The 20,192-nt window shown below is 45.3% G+C and overlaps 1 protein-coding gene across 1 annotated transcript; it reads left to right on the top strand.

Moving 5' to 3' along the window:
• Positions 1–6,309: 6,309 nt before the first annotated feature.
• Positions 6,310–16,283, top strand: p3h1 (prolyl 3-hydroxylase 1). The gene is made up of 15 exons (XM_084172514.1): positions 6,310–6,824; positions 8,478–8,630; positions 8,918–9,107; positions 9,203–9,334; positions 9,489–9,628; positions 9,742–9,831; positions 9,965–10,017; positions 10,263–10,384; positions 10,526–10,653; positions 10,856–10,951; positions 11,193–11,343; positions 11,493–11,610; positions 14,111–14,186; positions 14,314–14,454; positions 14,637–16,283. Exons 1-15 carry the CDS (start codon positions 6,360–6,362, stop codon positions 15,255–15,257), a joined length of 2,676 nt encoding a protein of 891 aa, XP_084028640.1. The 5' UTR covers positions 6,310–6,359; the 3' UTR covers positions 15,258–16,283.
• Positions 16,284–20,192: the final 3,909 nt, after the last annotated feature.

Here is a 20,192-nt window from a genome sequence, read left to right as displayed (position 1 = left end):
GCTGTGGGGGTGCTTTGCTGCAGGAGGAACCGGTGCACTTCATCATGAGGAAGGAAAATGATGTGGATATATTGAAGCAACATCTCAAGACATCAGTCAAGAAGTTAAAGCTTGGTTGCAAATGGGTCTTCCAAATGGACAATGACCCCAAGCATACTTCCAAAGTTGTGGCAAAATGGCTTAAGGACAACAAAGTCAAGGTATTGGAGTGGCCATGACCTCAATCCTATAGAAAATGTGTGGGCAGAACTGAAAAAGCATGTGCGAGCAAGGAGGCCTACAAACCTGACTCAGTTACACCAGCTCTGTCAGGAGGAATGGGCCAACATTCACCCAACTTATTGTGGGAAGCTTGGGGAAGGCTACCCAAAATGTTTGACCCAAGTTAAACAATTTAAAGGCAATGCTACCAAATACTAATTGAGTGTATGTAAACTTCTGACCCACTGGGAATGTGATGAAAGAAATAAAAGCTGAAATAAATCATTCTCTCTACTATTTTCCTGACATTTCACATTCTTAAAATAAAGTGGTGATCCTAACTGACCTAAGACAGGGAATTTGTCCTAGGATTAAATGTCAGGAATTGTGAAAACTGAGTTTAAATGTATTTGGCTAAGGTGTATGTAAACGTCCGACTTCAACTGTATAAACATTATTAAAGTGACTAGTGTTCCATTTCTTAAAGTGGCCAGTGATAATGTGCTAGTGATGCTATTTAACAGTCTGATGGCCTTGAGATAGAAGCTGTTTTTCAGTCTCTCGGTCACAGCTTTGATGCACCTGTACTGACCTCGCCTTCTGGATGATAGTGGGGTGAACAGGCAGAGGCTCGGGTGGTTGCTGTCCTTGATGATCTTTTTGGCCTTCCTGTGACATCGGGTGTTGTAGGTCTCCTGGAGGGCGGGTAGTTTGCACCCGGTAATGCGTTGGGCAGGCCGCACCACCCTCTGGAGAGCCCTGCGGTTGTGGCCGGTGCAGTTGCCGTACCAGGCGGTGATACAGCCCGACAGGATGCTCTCAATTGTGCATCTGTAAAAGTTTGTGAGGGTTTTAGGTTCCTAGCCAAATTTCTTCAGCCTCCGGAGGTTGAAGAGGCTGTGTTGCGCCTTCTTAACCACACTGTCTGTGTGGGTGGACCATTTCAGTTTGTCTGTGATGTGTATGCCAAGGAACTTGAAGCTTTCCACCTTCTCCACTGCGGTCCCGTCGATGTGGATAGGGGGGTGCACCCTCTGATGTTTCCTGAAGTCCACGATCATCTCCTTTGTTTTGTTGACGTTGAGTGAGAGGTCCTCAGATCCTCAAAAAATTCTACAGCTGCACCATCGAGAGCATCCTGACTGGTTGCATCACCGCCTGGTATGGCAACTGCTTGGCCTCTGACCGCAAGGCACTACAGAGGGTAGTGCGTACGGCCCAGTACATCACTGGGGCAAAGCTCCCTGCCATCCAGGACCTCTATACCAGGCGGTGTCAGAGGAAGGCCCTCAAAATTGTCAAAGACTCCAGCCACCCTAGTCATAGACTGTTCTCTCTGCTACCGCACGGCAAGCGGTACCGGAGTGCCAAGTCTAGGTCCAAAAGACTTCTCAACAGCTTCTACCCCCAAGCCATAAGACTCCTGAACAGCTAATCATGGCTACCCGGACTATTTGCACTGCCCCCCCACCCCATCCTTTTTACGCTGCTGCTACTCTGTTAAGTAAGTATTTATGCATAGTCACTTTAACTCTACCCACATGTACATATTACCTCAACTACCTCAACTAGCCGGTGCCCCCGCACATTGACTCTGCAACGGTACCCCCCTGTATATATAGCCTCCCTACTGTCACTTTATTTTACTGTATATATAGCCTCCCTACTGTCACTTTATTTTACTTCTGCTCTTTTTTTCTCAACACTTTTTTTGTTGTTGTTTTATTCTTACTTTTTTGTTTAAAATAAATGCACTGTTGGTTAAGGGCTGTAAGTAAGCATTTCACTGTAATGTCTGCACCTGTTGTATTCGGCGCATGTGACCAATAAAATTTGATTTGATTTGATTTTTTTCCTGGCACCACACTCCCAGAGCCCTCACCTCCTCCTTGTAGGCTGTCTCGTCATTGTTGGTAATCAAGCCTACTACTGTTGTGTGTCTGCAAACTTGATGATTGAGTTGGAGGCGTGCTTGGCCACGCAGTCATGGGTGAACAGGGAGTACAGAAGTGGGCTGAGCACCCACCCTTGTGGGGCCCAAGTGTTGAGGATCAGCGAAGTGGATCTACCTGGGGGCGGCCCGTCAGGAAGTCCAGGACCCATTTGCACAGGGCGGGTTTCAGACCCAGGGCCTCAAGCTTAATGATGAGCTTGTAGGGTACTATGGTGTTGAATGCTGAGCTATAGTCAATGAACAGCATTCTTACATAGGTATTCCTCTTGTCCAGATGGGATAGGGCAGTGTGCAGTGTGATGGCGATTGCATCGTCTGTGGATCTATTGGGGCGGTAAGCAAATTGAAGTGGGTCTAGGGTGACAGGTAAGATAGAGGTGATATGATCCTTGACTAGTCTCTGAAAGCACTTCATGATGACAGAGGTGAGTGCTACGGGGCGATAGTCATTTAGTTCAGTTACCTTTGCATTCTTGGGTACAGGAACAATGGTGGCCATCTTGAAGCATGTGGGGACAGCAGACTGGGATAGGGAGAGATTGAATATGTCTGTAAACACACCAGCCAGCTGGTCTGCGCATGCTCTGATACGGCTAGGGATGCCGTGTCAGAGCATGCCAGTCAAAAGTACCAGTCAAATGTTTGGACACCTACTCATTCAAGCATTTTTCTTTATTTTTTACAATTTTTTACATTGTAGAATAATAGTGAAGACATCAAAACTATGAAATAACACATATGGAATCATGTAGTAAACAAAAAAGTGTTAAACAAATCAAAGTATATTCTATATTTTAGATTCTTCAAATAGCCACCCTTTGCCTTGATGACAGCTTTGCACATTCTTGACATTTGCTCAACCAGCTTCACCTGGAATGCTTTTCCAACAGTCTTGAAGGAGTTCCCACAACTGCTGAGCACTTGTTCGCTGCTTTTCCTTCACTCTGCGGTCCGACTCATCCCAAACCATCTCAATTGGGTTGAACTCAGGGGATTGTGGAGGTCAGGTCATCTGATGCAGCACTCCATCACTCTCCTTCTTGGTAAAATAGCCCTTACACAGCCTGGAGGAGTGTTGGGTCATTGTCCTGTTGAAAAACAAATGATAGTCCCACTAAGCCCAAACCAGATGGGATGGCGTATCGCTGCAGAATGCTGTGGTAGCCATGCTGGTTAAGTGTGCCTTGAATTCTAAATAAATCACAGACAGTGTCACCAGGAAAGCACCCCCACACCATAACACCTCCTCCTCCATGCTTTACGGTGGGAAGTACACATGCGGAGATCATCCGTTCACCCACACCGCGTTTCACAAAGACTCCAGACCAAAGGACACATTTCCACCGGTCTAATGTCCATTGCTCTTGTTTCTTGGCCCAAGCAGGTCTCTTCTTCTTATTGGTGTCCTTTAGTAGTGGTTTCTTTGCAGCAATTCGACCATGAAGGCCTGATTCACACAGTCCCCTCTGAACAGTTGATGTTGAGATGTGTCTGTGACTTGAACTATGTGAAGCATTTATTTGGGCTGCAATTTCTGAGGCTGGTAGCTCTAACGCTGGGTCTTCCATTCCTGTGGCGGTCCTCATGAGAGCCAGTTTCATCATAGCCCTTGACGGTTTTAGCGACTGCACTTGAAGAAACTTTCAAAGTTCTTGAAATTTTCTGTATTGACTGACCTTCATGTCTTAAAGTAATGATGGACTGTCGTTTCTCTTTGCTTATTTGAGCTGTTCTTGCCATAATATGGACTTGGACTTTTACCAAATAGGGCTATCTTCTGTATACCCCCCCCCCCCCCCCCCTACCTTGTCACAACACAACTGATTGGCTCAAACGCATTAAGAAGGAAAGAAATTCCTCAAATTAACTTTTAAGAAGGCACACCTCTTAGTTGAAATGCATTCCAGGTGACTACCTCATGAAGCTGGTTGAGAGAATGCCAAGAGTGTGCAAAGCTGTCATCAAGGCAAAGGGTGGCTATTTGAAGAATCTCAAATCTCAAATATATTTTGATATGTTTAACACTTTTTTGGTTACTACATGATTCCATGTGTAATTTCATAGTTTTGATGTCTTCACTATTATTCTACAATGTAAGAAATAGTTTTAAAAATAAAGAAACACCCTGGAATGAGTAGGTGTGTCCAAACTTTTGACTGGTAGTGTATATATATTTGTTACATTATTTTTATTACTTATAATTTTTTGATTTATCAGGGGGTGCTGCAGCACCCTCATCACCCCTACTTCCCGTGGCAATGTCCACTGGCGGGAGAGAGGGGGGTGTTTGCCATCTAATAGCCAACATGTTTTTTGTTGCAGTGCTGTCTGCAAGCAGTAATCGTCTCTGATTGATTGAGAGATTCAAGGAGCTGTCATCATTAAGTAACATAGTAGATGTAACACATTTAATATTTACATTTATGCACTTCGAAATGAATGTTGTTACTTTTTCCAGAAGCATTTAACTGTGGGGCACTCCCACATCCATATGAAAGAATATGCCTACCTGATTTAGGGGACACAGTGAACAGTTGGGAGTTTGGGCCAATTTCATCGTAAAACTATTCCTTGGTTTTAAATACAGTCTGTGAACAAATTTAAAATGTATAAATTAATAGTTATTCATAGTTATCCATATTCTGTTCCAGTTGAAGGGTTGTTCAGATTCACCATCTTTTTTTAATGGCTAGCTCAAAATGAGCTTTTCAAAATGTGTTTATATATTATAGAGATCAGTTTCAGGAGCCCAGATAATTTATTTATAGATCCCATCATTGGATGGTTCAGTTGTTGGGTTTCCCAAGGGACACCATAGGCCAGCATAGCTGATCTAAATTGTAAATATAGAAGAAAAAAAGTTTCCTAGGTAATGTGTATGCATCTTTCAAATCTTGGAATGTTCTCAAACCATTACTGTCCATGATATCGGCAAGGGTATGGATTCCACATTTGGACCATTGGGGGGGATGCAAAAGGCCATCCTCCAAATCACTAGTCATTATTGTGAAATAATGGAGTATGAGCATGCCATTTTGATTACCAGTTACATTGTTTTTAAACTTTGCACCCCAAAAAATTGTGCGAGCAATAATAGGACCAAAGCGTAGTTTACATTGTTTAAGGCAATGTTGTGTTCGAGACCACCTAAAGCGAGACTGATTCAAGACCAAGACCGGAGCATATCGAGTCCGAGTCAAGACCAAGACTGGAAGGGGGGCGAGACCGAGTCGAGACCGGGAGGGGGACAAGGGGTATGAGACTGAGTCAAGACCGAGACCAGACAAATGCGAGTCCATTTCAAGACCATGATTGTAATTTTGTCAAATCACCACCATAATAACAGTTCAAAATGTCCAGTATTTCTGTGTTTATATTTCAGAACAACATATGGATTCTTTAGACATTCAGAATAGTGAAAAAATGCATGCTGAGGGAAATAAAGCCACTCTACAAATGATTAGTAACGCAAACACAGTGGTGAACAATGGGCCTTCTACACCTTCAGAAAAGGGCTAAGGATTTATAAAATAATTATTATAATATAATTATAAATATATTATTTTCCAAGATGTTCTGATTTAATCTCTTCAGTTTTTGTTGGAAAGGAACGGGTTAACACGGAAGAGAAAAAAATATCCAATCAGGATTTTTCTTTGCTGGTCTCTGTGGAGATAAATCTAGCTAGTGAAGTCAGCCAACAGAAGCTAGATAAAGGCATCTGCCATTCAACTTTATTAGGGCAAAATATTGGAGTGACAATGGAATCAACCAATCACATTTTGACTTAATGGTTGGGACCTTAATGGATGACACTTTAAAAAACATTTTCTGACATGCGAACACTTAGATATGCTAAATAAACCTCCCCCCATTGGCTGCCATTTGGGGAACCCTGACCTACACCAAAACCGTTGAGACTTTGTACCTTTCTTTCTTCTGAGATGCTATCACACTGTAATAGTCAAATTAAGCCACTGAATAGGAGCTATTGTTTATTTTTCTACTTGACGTTGCTGTTGTCTGGCAGCTGCTGCTGCAGAGTGAAAAGGCACTGTGCGTCCTGGGCTGTTCAGCTCAGCAGCTCCCCGTTAACTCCACCCCCCGACAGAAGTTTGCAGCCTCGGCTAAACTTCCAGTTCCCCTCTACGGACGACTGCTCTTTTCCAGCCTACCATCCCACGTAGAGGCCCCATTTTCCAGAATGGAGTGCCGTTTGGTAGTAGCGATTTTAGGAGTTTGTCTCATCCCTTATGGCCTTTCGGATGTGCAGCTCAGTAGTAATGTTATTCTCGAGCCGTATGATCTGCTGTTCGACACAGCGGTGGAAGCCTACTACAAGGGTGACTGGATGACCGTCATCCTGAACATGGAGAGGGCGCTTCGGAACAAGGCTGCGATCCGCAGGGTGAAGGCGCATTGTCGGATAACTTGTGCAAACCAGAGCGCTTTCGGAGAGCCTTTATCCAGCATGGTTTTGCCAATACCAGGCGCTGGCTCTGTGGAGGATCTTGGTTTTTTTCAGAAAATTATGAAAAGGGCTGATTGTGTAAATACCTGCGAAAGTGATAAAATTGGACCACCAACTATCCATAAAATTACTGAAGATGTGGACCTTGAGTTTAAGAAGAGAACCCCCTACAATTACCTGCAAGTCGCATACTTCAAGGTATGAAAAGAGTCGACCAAATGGGCCCTATGCATAACAAATGTTCAGATCTTTCATAGTGAAAAGAGTTGACCATATAGGTTCTATGCATAATAAATGTTTAGATCTTGCACAGGCTTGCAACAAACACAGACAGTAGCCTATCCAATGTTGTGGATAAGATGCGCCTGCATCATCTTATTGCACTTTTTGAAGTGTCTACCATGCACATTTATCACACTTGCATGTGAAGATAAGGGCAATGTCACTCTTTATGTTGTCAAATTTAATTCAAACTAACACCAAGAAGCAAGTCGTTTACTATAAGTGCTCTGTTTTCCCCAACCCCCCAAGCCAAGCCGGCCGTGCCACGTCTCTAGGTGGAGTCTAGCTGTGTAGACAATTTACGTCCTGACGCTGGATTCTTCTCGATTTTGGGGCTTGTCATCAACATGCGCTGCAGATCTCATTCATGCTGCTGTGCCATTCAAGAATTTACTTAACTTTTGACAGAATAGTCATGTATATATTTATTTGTTAAGTCTGTTTAGAAACTGGTTATTACATTGTAATAAGAGTAGTTAGACCTATAAATGAAGTAAATACATGTAGCCTATAGGCTCTTCCTGAAAGTCAAAGGTCATATTCATAGCCTATTTACTAATGTCAATAGATATGAAAAAAAGATGTAGGCCTAATGGCTTAAATAATGGCTCCAATGCAGCCGTTTTTAACTCAATATTAAATAATTTCTGGGTAACAATTAAGTACCTTACTGTGATTGTTTTCCATTAAAATTGTAGAAAAAGAAACAAAAATTGCTTCTTAGCAAAGAGCAATTTCTCAAGCAATAATTATGACTGTCTGGGTGTGGTCTGTGTGGGGTCTAGCTGTTATAGAAGGTTTTTCTGTACACCACATACTGATTTCATCAGGCATGGATGTGCGCACATCAATGATGCAATCATTAACGTAATTATTACTTCTAAACAAAAACACTTTTTGGGTTCTTATAGGCTTACAATGTTGGTGTTATTGCTTGAACAGTCGCAAAGATTATATTTGTTTGTCATCTTTGTAAAATACCTATTTTGGACGCAGCAATTGTTAGCTAGAATGCTAAAGTAATTGGCTGTAGGAAGAGCTAGCCAAAGAGGCATTTTACTGGTTGAAGACAAAGTTGATTATGTTTTTATGTATAATGCAGTTGATTTGTGATGATGACACAAACATTATGTTAAGCAGGACATTCATACAAGCCTTAAATTACAATTATAATCCAAAAGTAGTGTGAAATGCACTCATTAGCAACATGTAAATAGAGGCTTTTTTTGCTGGCACTCTATGGGAACTCCCAGTATTATCTATTTTTTTGACTGCACTGGGCCTTTAAGTTAAACCAAAAACTACAAAAGAGACATATGGCCCCTGATTGTAGACTACTTACTATAGTATATAGGATATTGACAAGTTGCCTGAAACAGCATGTTGGTGATTGCAGCTCACACATTTCTTACACCATTCCAGGGTGTCTTGCCTCCTGCCAGATGGTAAAGGACTTCTGCAACTTGCAGCATTTAGGGAAGCCTTTGGAGTCATGTGTATACAAGGGTTATTCAACAGATATAGTATTCTGTATTATTTGTTGACTAAATAGCTCTCTTCCCTGTGTAGATCAATAAGCTGAATAAGGCTGTGGCGGCGGCCAACACGTTTTTCCTGGCCAACCCAGACCACATGGAGATGAGGCAGAACCTGGACTACTACAGGATGATGTCCGGAGTACAGGAGGAGGACTTTAAAGACCTGGAGACCTGGCCGCACATGGTGAGACTGACACCACTAATCCCTAGTTATCACAGCTATGCACCAGTTATCCTAGTGACAATGTATCAGTTATCCCAGTAACAATGGACTAGTTATATACCAGTTAGAACTGCACATAGTCAAACTGAAACCACTTACCCATTTGCCTACTTGGAACTGCCAAGCGTATGGGACAGGGGAAGGGGCAAGGGACCTTATTGGCACCAGGTTGGGGTAGGGTCCAGGGGTTGAATTGGAATGTGGCCGGGCTGCTGACTCCCTGCTTTGCTCTTTATTATATCTCCCAGGCAGAGTTCCTTGCAGGGAAGCGATACTACAGCTCAGACTCGTTCGGTCTGGCCATAGACCACTTTGAGGCAGCGGTGGAAGAGTACTTCAGCGCAGACCAGGAGTGCCGTGCGCTCTGCGAAGGAGCTTACGACTACGACGGATACAACTACATGGAGTACAGCGCTGACCTCTTCCAGTCCATGACAGGTGTTAAGACAGACTAAATCCCAAAACAACCCCACAGTAACATTTTGGATAAAAGCTTAAACCTTGTACTCCTGTGTTTGCCCTGTCACTGTCAGACCACTACATGCAGATTCTGAACTGTAAGCAGAGCTGTTCTGTGGAGCTAGCCTCCACCGTGGGGAAGGACAAGCCATTTGAGGATTTCCTCCCTTCCCACTTCAACTACCTACAGTTCTCCTACTACAACAGTGAGTCTGAGTCCTTATTCACTCTGCACCTACATGCCTTTTTAGAATCAGGATGATCTGCTTTCACATAAATCAGTGTGTCCTCTGCCTGGCTGTCTGCTCGTCTGTCTGTTTGATGGCTCTAATTTTCTCCCCCCCCCAACCCCCCCATTAGGTGAGAAGTATGAGCATGCCATAGAGTGTGCTAAGACCTACCTGCTGTTCCACCCAGAAGAAGAGGTAATGAATCAGAACCTGGCTTACTACTCCGCTGTGCTGGGGGAGGAAAAGGCTTCAGCCATATCCGCAAGACAGGTACACACACACACACACACACACACACACACACACACACACACACACACACACACACACGCACGCCTGCACCTTCCTACCTATCCCTCATCTCCATCTCTCCTCGCTCCCAGGTGGTGAAACAGCACATTCAGCAGTCCCTGTTGGAGAAGGAGCTGCTCTACTTTGCTTTTGAAGTGTTTGGAATCACTTTTGTTGATCCAGTAGGTTAACATGTCTCTTATCTTCTCTTGTGTCTCACTGTTTCTACCGGCAAGACATTATCACCCTGATAGAGGACCGCTGTCAGGTGGGTTTTAGCATGTGTGATCTCACATCCTGCCCCTTCCTTTGCAGGATTCCTGGACCCCTGCAGACGTCATGCCCCTCAAACTGAGAGAGAAGCAGAAGTAAGAGAAACACACGTACAGACTAGAAGAGGCTGCTGGAGGGAGACATTGGAAGAATGTCTCATTTTAATGGCTGGAATGGAAAGTTATCAAACATGCTGTTCCATTCAAGACATTACAATTATCCCGTCCTCCAATTTAAAGTGACACCAGCCTCCACTGGTACTTACATGCTCTCAATATCAGACTAGGATCTGCTCCACAATGTTTTAACCTTGTAACCTATTCTTTGGCGCCCTCTGCAGGGCAGACAGGGAGACTGCGGCGAGGATCACTGAGGAGATTGGGAATCTGATGAAGGAGATTGAAACTCTGGTGGAGGAGAAGAACAAGGAGTCGACAGATATTGCCAAGATCGTACGAGAAGGTATGATTTTCTGATAGCATTCCTTGTCCAAAGGTTTTTGGAGGGTCACAGCATGAAGTTTGGGAGTGTCAGTGGACTGTCTAGCACACTCTGACTGTGCACTGGCACTCTTTATATTCATTCCCCCTGTCTCCCTCCCAGGTGGTCCTCTGTTGTTTGATGACATCAAGATTACCATGTCGTCTAAGCAGCTGAATGGTTCTCAGAGGGTTCTACTGGATGGATTTATCTCGGAGGACGAGTGCAGAGAGCTCACCCGCCTTTCTAATGTAAGTGGGAGCCAGGGTCAGGGCTAGTTAGTCTGTCTGTGTGTTTATTGTGTGTGTGTGTGTGTGTGTGTGTGTGTTTGCCAGTGTGTATGTTGACTGTGTGTTGATGGAGTGTGTGCTTCTGATGGTCTGTGTGTTAAAACTGTGTGCATGCTTCTGTCATTGTGTTTGTTGATGCTGTGTGTGTGTGTTTGTCTGTCAGGCGGCTGCACTGAAAGGTGATGGGTACCGAGGCCTTCCCTCCCCACACTCCCCCAGCGAGAGCTTCCAAGGAGTCACAGTCCTCAAGGCTATTAAGGTACATCACTGACCCTACACACTACAGCCCTGATAACCCGAACACCACCAGCCCAGCACTGCCAACCCTAACCCAGCACGGTCAATTTCACCCAAACCCAACCCCCAACTAGTTTCATCCCCTAGTCTCAACTTTATCTCCAACCTATCTAAAGCCTCAGCCTAATGGCATCCATGTTCAGTTACCAGTGAGTTATCTATAAGAAAGCACCCATTTCTGATGATCTTGTCCTGTTCTACAGTTTGGACAGGAGGGAACTGTGCCCCTGAAGAGTGCCCGTCTGTTTTTCGACATGAGTGAGAAGGTGCGTAGGGTCCTTGAGTCGTACTTCCGTCTGGACTCTCCTCTCTACTTCTCCTACTCCCACCTGGTCTGCCGCTCCGCCATCGACGGTGAGAAACTCCACTACGGTGGCCCTCAGGGGACAGTATTGTTGTGTATATCAAATCCAAGATGTGGCACTTAACTCCACATTAACCACCTGCCTGTCCGAGTATATAGACAAACTGTAAGTTATGTTTCCATTCCTCTGTCTGTACAGAGAAGCAGGCTGACCGTGACGACCTGAGTCACCCGGTTCATGCAGACAACTGCCTTCTGGTCTCTGAGCTCAACGAGTGCATCAAAGAACCACCCGCATACACACACAGAGACTACAGGTACACACACACACGCACGCACACACACGCGCAGGCAGGCAGGCAAACACACCTTGCATATGCTTATAACATAGGTATCAGCAAACATCTATTGCACTGGATCCTGGACTTCCTGACGGGCCGCCTCCAGGTGGTAAGGGTATGTAACAACACATCTGCCACACTGATACTGACCTCCTCCCTATAGGCTGTCTCATCGTTGTCGGTGATCAGGCCTACCACTGTTGTGTCGTCGGCAAACTTAATGATGGTGTTGGAGTCGTGCCTGGCCATGCAGTCATGGGTGAACAAGGAGTACAAGAGGGGACTGAGCACGCACCCCTGAGGGGCCCCTGTGTTGAGGATCAGCGTGGCAGATGTGTTGTTACCTACCCTTACCACCTGGGGGCGGCCCGTCAGGAAGTCCAGGATCCAGTTGCAGAGGGAGGTGTTTAGTCCCAGGGTCCTTAGCTTAGTGATGAGCTTAGAGGGCACTATGGTGTTGTAGTCAATGAATAGCATTCTCACGTAGGTGTTCCTCTTGTCCAGGTGGGAAAGGGCAGTGTGGAGTGCAATAAAGATTGCATCATCTGTGGATCTGTTGGGGCGGTATGCAAATTGGAGTGGGTCTAGGGTTTCTGGGATAATGGTGTTGATGTGAGCCATGACCAGCCTTTCAAAGCACTTCATGGCTACAGACGTGAGTGCTACGGGTCGGTAGTCATTTAGGCAGGTTATCTTAGAGTCCTTGGGCACAGGGACTATGCTGGTCTGCTTGAAACATGTTGGTATTACAGACTCAGTCAGGGACATGTTGAAAATGTCAGTGAAGACACTTGCCAGTTGGTCAGCGCATGCTCAGATGTCCTGGAAATCCGTCTGGCCCTGTGGCCTTGTGAATGTTGACCTGCTTAAAAGTCTTACTCACATCGGCTACGGAGAGCGTGATCACATAGTCATCCGGAACAGCTGATGCTCTCATGCATGCTTCAGTGTTGCTTGCCTCGAAGCGAGCATATAAGTGATTTAGCTCGTCTGGTAGGCTTGTGTCACTGGGCAGCTCGCGGCTGTGCTTCCCTTTGTAGTCTGTAATAGTTTTCAAGCCCTGCCACATCCGATGAGCGTCAGAGCCGGTGTAGTACGATTCAATCTTAGTCCTGTATTGACTCTTTGCCTGTTTGATGGTTCATCTGAGGGCATAGCGGGATTTCTTATAAGCGTCCGGGTTAGAGTCCCGCTCCTTGAAAGCGGCAGCTCTACCCTTTAGCTCAGTGCGGATGTTGTCTGTAATCCATGGCTTCTGGTTGGGGTATGTACGTACGGTCACTGTGGGGACGACGTCATCGATGCACTTATTGATGAAGCCAGTGACTGACGTGATGTACTACTCAATGCTATCGGAAAGAATCCCGGAACATATTCCAGTCTGTGCTAGCAAAACAGTCGTATAGCTTTTTATTAACCGAGTCACTGATGCTTCCTGCTTTAGTTTTTGCTTGTGGTGCCAGGATAACAACCTCTCCCTCAACATGATCAAGACAAAGGAGATGATTGTGGACTACAGGGAAAAAAAAGAGGACTGAGTACGCCCCCATTCCCATCGACGGGGCTGTAGTGGAACAGGTTGAGAGCTTCAAGTTCCTTGGTGTCCTCCAACAAACTATCATGGTCCAAACACACCAAGACAGTCGTGAAGAGGGCACGACAAAGCCTATTCCCCCTCAGGAGACTGAAAAGATATGGCACGGGTCCTCAGATCCTCAAAAAGTTCTACAGCTGCACCATCGAGAGCATCCTGACTGGTTGCATCACCGCCTGGTATGGCAACTGCTCGGCCTCCGACCGCAAGGCACTAAAGAGGGTAGTGCATACGGCCCAGTACATCACTGGGACCAAGCTTCCTGTCAGAGGAAGGCCCTAAAAATTGTCAAAGACTCCAGCCACCCTAGTCATAGACTGTTCTCTCTGCTACCGCACGGCAAGCGGCACCGGAGCGCCAAAGTCTAGGTCCAAAAGGCTTCTTAACAGCTTCTACCCCCAAGCCATAAGACTCCTGAACAGCTAATCATGGCTACCCAGACTATTTGCACTACACCCCCCCCCCCCCTTTTACGCTGCTGCTACTCTGTTTATTATTTATGCATAGTCACTTTAACTCTACCCACATGTACATATTACCTCAATTACCTCGACTAGCCGGTGCCCCCGCACATTGACTCTGTACCGGTACCCCACTGTATACAGCCTCCCTACTGTTATTTTACTTTACTGCTGCTCTTTAGTTATTTGCTTTTATTTTTTACTTATCTATTTTTTACTTAACACTTTTTAGAATTATTTTTAATTTTCTTTTAAAAAACTGCATTTTTGGTAAAGGGCTTGTAAGTAAGCATTTCACTGTAATGTTTACACCTGTTGTATTCGGCGCATGTGGCAAATAAAATTAGATTTGATTTGACTTGCAAGTATCATCATGCACCACTGTCTTTAAGACCCTTCTCTTGTTCCTGTTGTGTTTTAGCGCCATCCTCTATCTGAATGATGACTTTGAAGGAGGTGATTTCATTTTCACTGAACTGGATGCCAAAACTGTCACAGTAAGTGTCAATAAATGATAAAGGTTGGAGGGATGCAGAGTATAAACAGTTGTTTCTCCTTAATTTACTCTAAGGTATAAGTTAATTGAGCGTATGATGACTGATGTCACTTCCCTGTGTTGCCCAGGCGGAGGTGCGTCCTCAGTGTGGTCGTATGGTTGGGTTTGGGGCAGGGAAGGAGAATCCTCACGGGGTGAGAGCGGTCACTAAGGGCCAGAGGTGTGCTGTGGCCCTGTGGTTCACCCTTGACCCCAAACACGAGGAGAAGGTAACACATATCAATCAATCAATCCATCTGGAGTTATGTATAGTCTTTGTTTCTATCATGCTATATATTGTGATGGGTTGTTTTGTAATCTGAGGGAGGGCGGGAGCAATGTTAATCTACATTTCATCAGTTTCTCTTGCTTCAGTCTTAGCTAATTTGTTTGTGTGTGTGTGTGTCTCCAGGAGCGGATCCAAGCTCAAGAGATGCTGAAGATGTTCTCCACTCCTACGGACGCAGAGTTCACAGGGACAAAGACAGAGAGATCAGAGCCACAGCTCACACTTCCTGACCAGGCTGCGCTTCTTGGTCAAGCTGCACCCCCAGTACAGGAGCAGGCAGACAAACCAGATTACACACCAGCAGAGAAGAAGCCTGAGGAACCAGCAGAAACAGTAATTGAAAACCCAGCTGATAAACCAGAAGATAAAAAGGATGAGAAGCTGACAGAGAATCAGGCAGAAAAACACATTGCCAAAGAGGGTGAAAAACCTAAGTTGAAAGAGGCAGTCAAAACGAAAGCCAAAGCAGTGGATGCATCAAAGGCTAAAGCGACGACTAAAACAGCGGCTAAAGCAGGGGACAAAGCCAAGGCTAAAACAGCAGACAAGGCCAAACTAAAACCTGCAGCAAAAACAAACGTCAAACAGGCAGCAGGCAAAACGAAACCCAAAGCGACAGACAAAAAAGAGCAGAAGCCAGCTACAAAGAAGACAGAGAAAGCCCCTGTCAAAAAGGTTTCCAAGGACTCTAAAACTGACCCCAAATCAGCCTCGGACTCACAGACAGACAAGGATGAGCTGTGAGACCAACAGCACCTGTGACTTACTCTGTGGTGTCTCTATTTTTCTACTGTTTGAATATATTTGTTAAGGTTTTCTCTGTGGGTGTGCTGGATAAAGATATTAAGTTGTTAATGGATATTGTTTTGGATGTTGTTTGTCTGCCCAATAGCGGTGGTAAACGAACCAGGATAAGGTGTTGTAATGTAAGCCATACCATAATACCAAGGGACTGCAAATTCACTCTGATTGGCTGATATCAACTAACCAATCAATGAATCAATCAAATCAATGAATCAACCAATCAAATTGGATTTGTATAGCGCATTTCACAAATACATTTGTCACAAAGTGCTAAAAAGTAACCACATTTAAATTCCTATCCGAGACTCATGTGAATAGATACTGTGTTGTTTTTATAGTGTTACTTTTGTGTATGATTTCGAATTCTCTGTGCTATTTTGTACTGATTTTAAATGAACTGTTCTTTGCCTCAGGAATGGAAAGATATAATCTCCCAACAAAAAGAGAGAAAAAACCCCAGGAAAGAACAACCATAAACAAATTAACTGTGTCTGAGTAGAGACTGAAACCTGGATTCATGTGGATACATTAAATAAAAGTGCTGTTTTTATACTGAAAAAATATATAAACGCAACATGTAAAGTGTTGGTCCCATGTTTCATGAGCTTTCTCTCAAATTTTGTGCACAAATTTGTTTACATCCCTGTTAGTGAGCATTTCTCCTTTGCCAAGAAAACAAGAGTGGCATATCAAGAAGCTGATTAAACAGCATGATCATTACACAGGTGCACCTTGTGCTGGGGACAATAAAAGGCCACTCTAAAATGTGCAGTTTTGTCACACAACACAATGCTACAGATGTCTCAAGTTTTGAGGGAGCATGCAATTCGCATGCTGACTGAAGGAATGTTCATTTGTTCATTTTTCTACCATAAGCTGCCTCCAACGTCGTTTTAGAGAATTTGGCAGTACATCCAACCGGCCTCACAACCGCAGACCACGTGTAACCACGCCAGCCCAGGACCTCCAAATCCGGCTTCTTCACCTGCGGGATCGTCTGAGGAGGGGGAGGGGTGATGCTGAGGAGTATTTCTGTCTGTAATAATGCCCTTTTGTGGCGAAAAACTCATTCTGATTGGCTGGGTCTGGCTCCCCAGTGGGTGGATCTTGCTCCCAAGTGGGTGGGCCTATGCCCTCCTAGGCCCACCCATGGCTGTGCCCCTGCCCAGTCATGTGAAATCCATAGATTAGGGCCTAAGTAATTTTTTTTAATTGACTGATTTCATTCTATGAACTGTAACTCAGTAAAATCGTTGAAATTGTTGCATGTTGCATTTGGTGTTGCATTTTCATATAATAACTCAAGAGAACACTAGGTGGCAGACAGGAACTACCATGCCATCTCATGTACATCAGACAATACACATCGTATGTACCCATTTTTCTTCCTACTGAATATGTTGTAAGTATGGACCCTCAGGGTTGAACTTCATCCTTAGGGTCTAGCAAATCCTTAAAGCCTTAAATCATAGTTATGTTTTTGTTATGGTTTTGTGGAGGTAATTTGAACTCCCAGGAGACCAAGACAAGTTGTATGAAAGCCTGTTCAGACTATTGAGATGGCTCCTGGCCAACATGTCGGTTGTTGATCTCTGGTTAGTTAGCTACAGTATCTCCTCAGGGGACTCTTCTCTTAGGATCCTGTTTATATCAGAATGCTGCTCCACCCTACGACCACTTTCTTAGTTTTAAATAGTTGAGCTGTATCAGGTCTTGATAAGGTCTTTGGGAATGTGAGATGAGCTGCTGAGTTTCCCTACAGAATTAGAATGAGCAGAATGGACATTCCAATTCAAAGCAAATTTCCATGGTGTTGGCGGTCTGGCGGCCATACTGGTTGTGAATAGTTTGGAATTGATCAATTAATGGTTATCTTCATAGAAGTTAATGGAGATACCAGAACAGTCATGGATGTTCTGTGGACATAACAGCAGAACAACCATATCCAGGGTTCCTTGTCAAGACAACAGCAAGTAATATTGACATGTCTGTTGGCCATATTGGTTGTGCCTTGAAAGGTCATATAGATTTGAGTTTGTCCATTCTGGTCATTGTGTTTCTATGGTTTCCCCAGCCCTGAGCCTGTGGGTGGAACAGTAATAATGCTGGGTCCTGTGCCGGAGTGTCTGTGTGGGTTTAGCATATGGATGAAGTCATGCCTGCACGGAATAGAGCAGCTATCTACACACACATGCACACACACACTCACGAACACGCACGCACACACACACAAACAAACACACACACACACAAACACACACACACACACACACACATACACACACACACACACACAAAGACTGTGCATGTACTGAAACAGGTCAAACATCCCAGTTATTCAGCAGCGCGGAAGAGGAGGCATTTGTCAGTCCTATTGCTGCCCTGCACATGTGGAGATTGGTGTGTGTGTATGTGTATGTGTGTGTGTATGCGTGTAGACTTGTGGCTAGTCATTTTGAGATCTTCATCATCTCCCTAAAGGAAAGCCTTGGGGCTGTTGAGGGTGATTTGGGTGGCTTCAATGAAGGTCTTCAAGTAGCTGTGCTGGATGTGAACTGGCCCTCTTCCCCTACTGCCTGGGTGGTGGCCTCCTGTGAGTGAGTGAGTGAGTGAGTGAGAGACAGAGTGAGAGAGAGAGTTTGACTGTGTGTGTCTTTGTCTCTGTATCTCTCTCTGTGCTTTCTTTGTGTTTCTCTGTGTTCTGGGTTCTGATCCAGAGAGAGACACAGGCCACTTTGTCTCTCTGTCTGTTTGTGGAATATGTGTTTGACCATTGTTCCAAAGACCTGCAGAGAGAGAGAGAGAGGAGAGTGAGAGAAAGAGAGAAACAAGAGTACAGTAGACATAGAAGCAAAATCTGAGATTGGTACACAAGTCTCGCACAGTGCAGGCCTATGTTGGAGTTAGCTATCTCAAGTATCTCTATGTGTGTGTGTTCGTGTGTGACTGTATCCACCTCTGTGGATGTCAACCAGTGTGTTGTTGTGTGTACAGTATATGTGTGTTTGTGTGTGTGTGCATCGTTGTGTACCTGCATGTGTGTGTGTTGTGAAGTGCATTCCCCTTGCTCCAGGACAAGGCCACATATGAAAAACAAAAAAGGTTGAAAATTCCCCTTCCTGGTTTCCATGGAGACAGAGTGGGCATGGAGACGGCAGTGGCAGGATTGGGCCGCACACAGCGGGATGTGGTGCTGAGATTAACTACGACTTTCTGTGTGTGTGAGAACGAGACCCAAGTCTGAGACATAACAGTGTTAAAATTGGGCTGGACACAGCAGGAAGAGGCGCTGAGATTAACTCCCACTCTCCTACTCTCTGAGTGTTTAAAAGTGGAGGCTAAAGTGGATGCTAAAGCAGCAGGCTAACATGGAGTGACATGGCCTCCTATGACTCCTCCTTTGGGAAGACAAGGGGACTGAAAGAAGACTTTCTGTTGTTGATGAGGGAGGCTGGGAGGACTAGTACTGGTTCTTGGTTTGTGTTCAAGAAGCATTGCAGTCACTACATTGCCCCAGGGTGTTTAAAGTGCAGTACTGCGCTCTATTTTATCTGTATTCTGTTTCACTCAACGGTTTCCTGTGTCCCCTCTAGCTGTGTGGCCCAAAATTCTGCCAATATCCACCAGTCCACCAAGAGAGAAGCACTGCCCTTCTACACACCACCCCAATCCAGAACACTGCCCTTCTACACACCACCCCAATCCAGAACACTGCCCCTCTACACACCACCCCAATCCAGAACACTGCCCCTCTACACACCACCCCAATCCAGAACAGGTACACTCCCTTAAGCTTCACACAGCATTTCGAGGACTGTTCTCAATCAGACATGAGCAGTTACAGTATGGTTGAGGACATTCCAGTCAGTCCAGATCTGCTGTAAGTAATTTCTAAAGCTGCCTGGCTGCCTGGTCTCATATCTAAAACCAACCTTGTGTTAGCGGGACAGAGTAGCTCATTGTTGGCTGCTTATTCGGATGGATGCCAGCTCGATGACTTCAGGCTTTGCCATGAACTGTCTCCTTATTCCCCTTACGACTGGGATCACGGCCGTGCCGGCTTCAGGATGGGACCAGTGGTATAGGCCTGGCTGCCTGGGGCTGTCTTACATCTCTATGGAGCTGGGTTAGAAGGGGCTAGGAGTGGGCCTGGGGATGGAGAAACTGGGTCATAACGGGCTTTAGGACCTAGGTTGTAAGGGGCTGGGGCTGGGATCACACTGGTATGGCTGGGGCCTGGCTATAGAGGTCTATGGAGGGTCATAAGGGGCTGGGGCTAGGGAATGGGTTTACAGAGGTATGGCTTGGGGTTGTGGCTGGGCCTGGGGCTGTTGCTGGGATGGCTGGGGCCTGGCTGTAGAGCTCTATGGAGCTGCTTAGGGACATAAACGGTGGGGGCTGGGGATGAGGCTGGGGAAGGTACCAGGGCAGTATGGCTGTATGGAGGGGCCGGGGGGGATGGGGTTAGGGTTAGTATGGTTTAACTATTGTTCAAATATAGGTTCCCTATGGGGGAACTCTGTGTACTCTGTGAGACAGTGTCTAGTGCACTTGAGAAACAGGGTTGCATAGTGTTTGAAGGCCTTTGTGATATACTTCTGGTATTTTCTGGTGTCACCCTCCATCACCAAGCCCGGGGTATAGTGTAAAACAGTGTAGAACAGAGGAAAATACCCACAAGCCCCTGGAGAGCAACCAGGATTCTGGGAGCCTCTTTGTTTAACAGAAGATGTCACCACTGGTTGTTATGACAACAGCATGACGATGCCTGGCCCTCCGTCACAAAGCTAAAGAGACAGATGGCAGGTAAATGGCAGAGAGGAGAGAGAGGGAGAGGGGGAGGGAGAGAGAAATGTGTGAGAGATAGAAGAGAAC

The sequence above is a fragment of the Coregonus lavaretus genome (assembly GCF_964263955.1).
Source record: "Coregonus lavaretus genome assembly, chromosome: 12".
In the NCBI taxonomy this organism is placed as follows: domain Eukaryota; kingdom Metazoa; phylum Chordata; class Actinopteri; order Salmoniformes; family Salmonidae; genus Coregonus; species Coregonus lavaretus.
Note: the sequence above shows the minus strand (reverse complement) of the source record. Positions and strands in the feature narration are given on the sequence as shown.

Excerpts from the sequence above, each read along its gene's own strand:
- p3h1 (XM_084172514.1), top strand. The coding sequence starts at position 6,360 with ATGGAGTGCCGTTTGGTAGTAGCGATTTTAGGAGTTTGTCTCATCCCT. Across the intron at positions 10,654-10,855 it reads AGCTCACCCGCCTTTCTAAT|GCGGCTGCACTGAAAGGTGA; the intron begins GTAAGTGGGAGC and ends TTTGTCTGTCAG. Across the intron at positions 10,952-11,192 it reads CAGTCCTCAAGGCTATTAAG|TTTGGACAGGAGGGAACTGT; the intron begins GTACATCACTGA and ends CCTGTTCTACAG.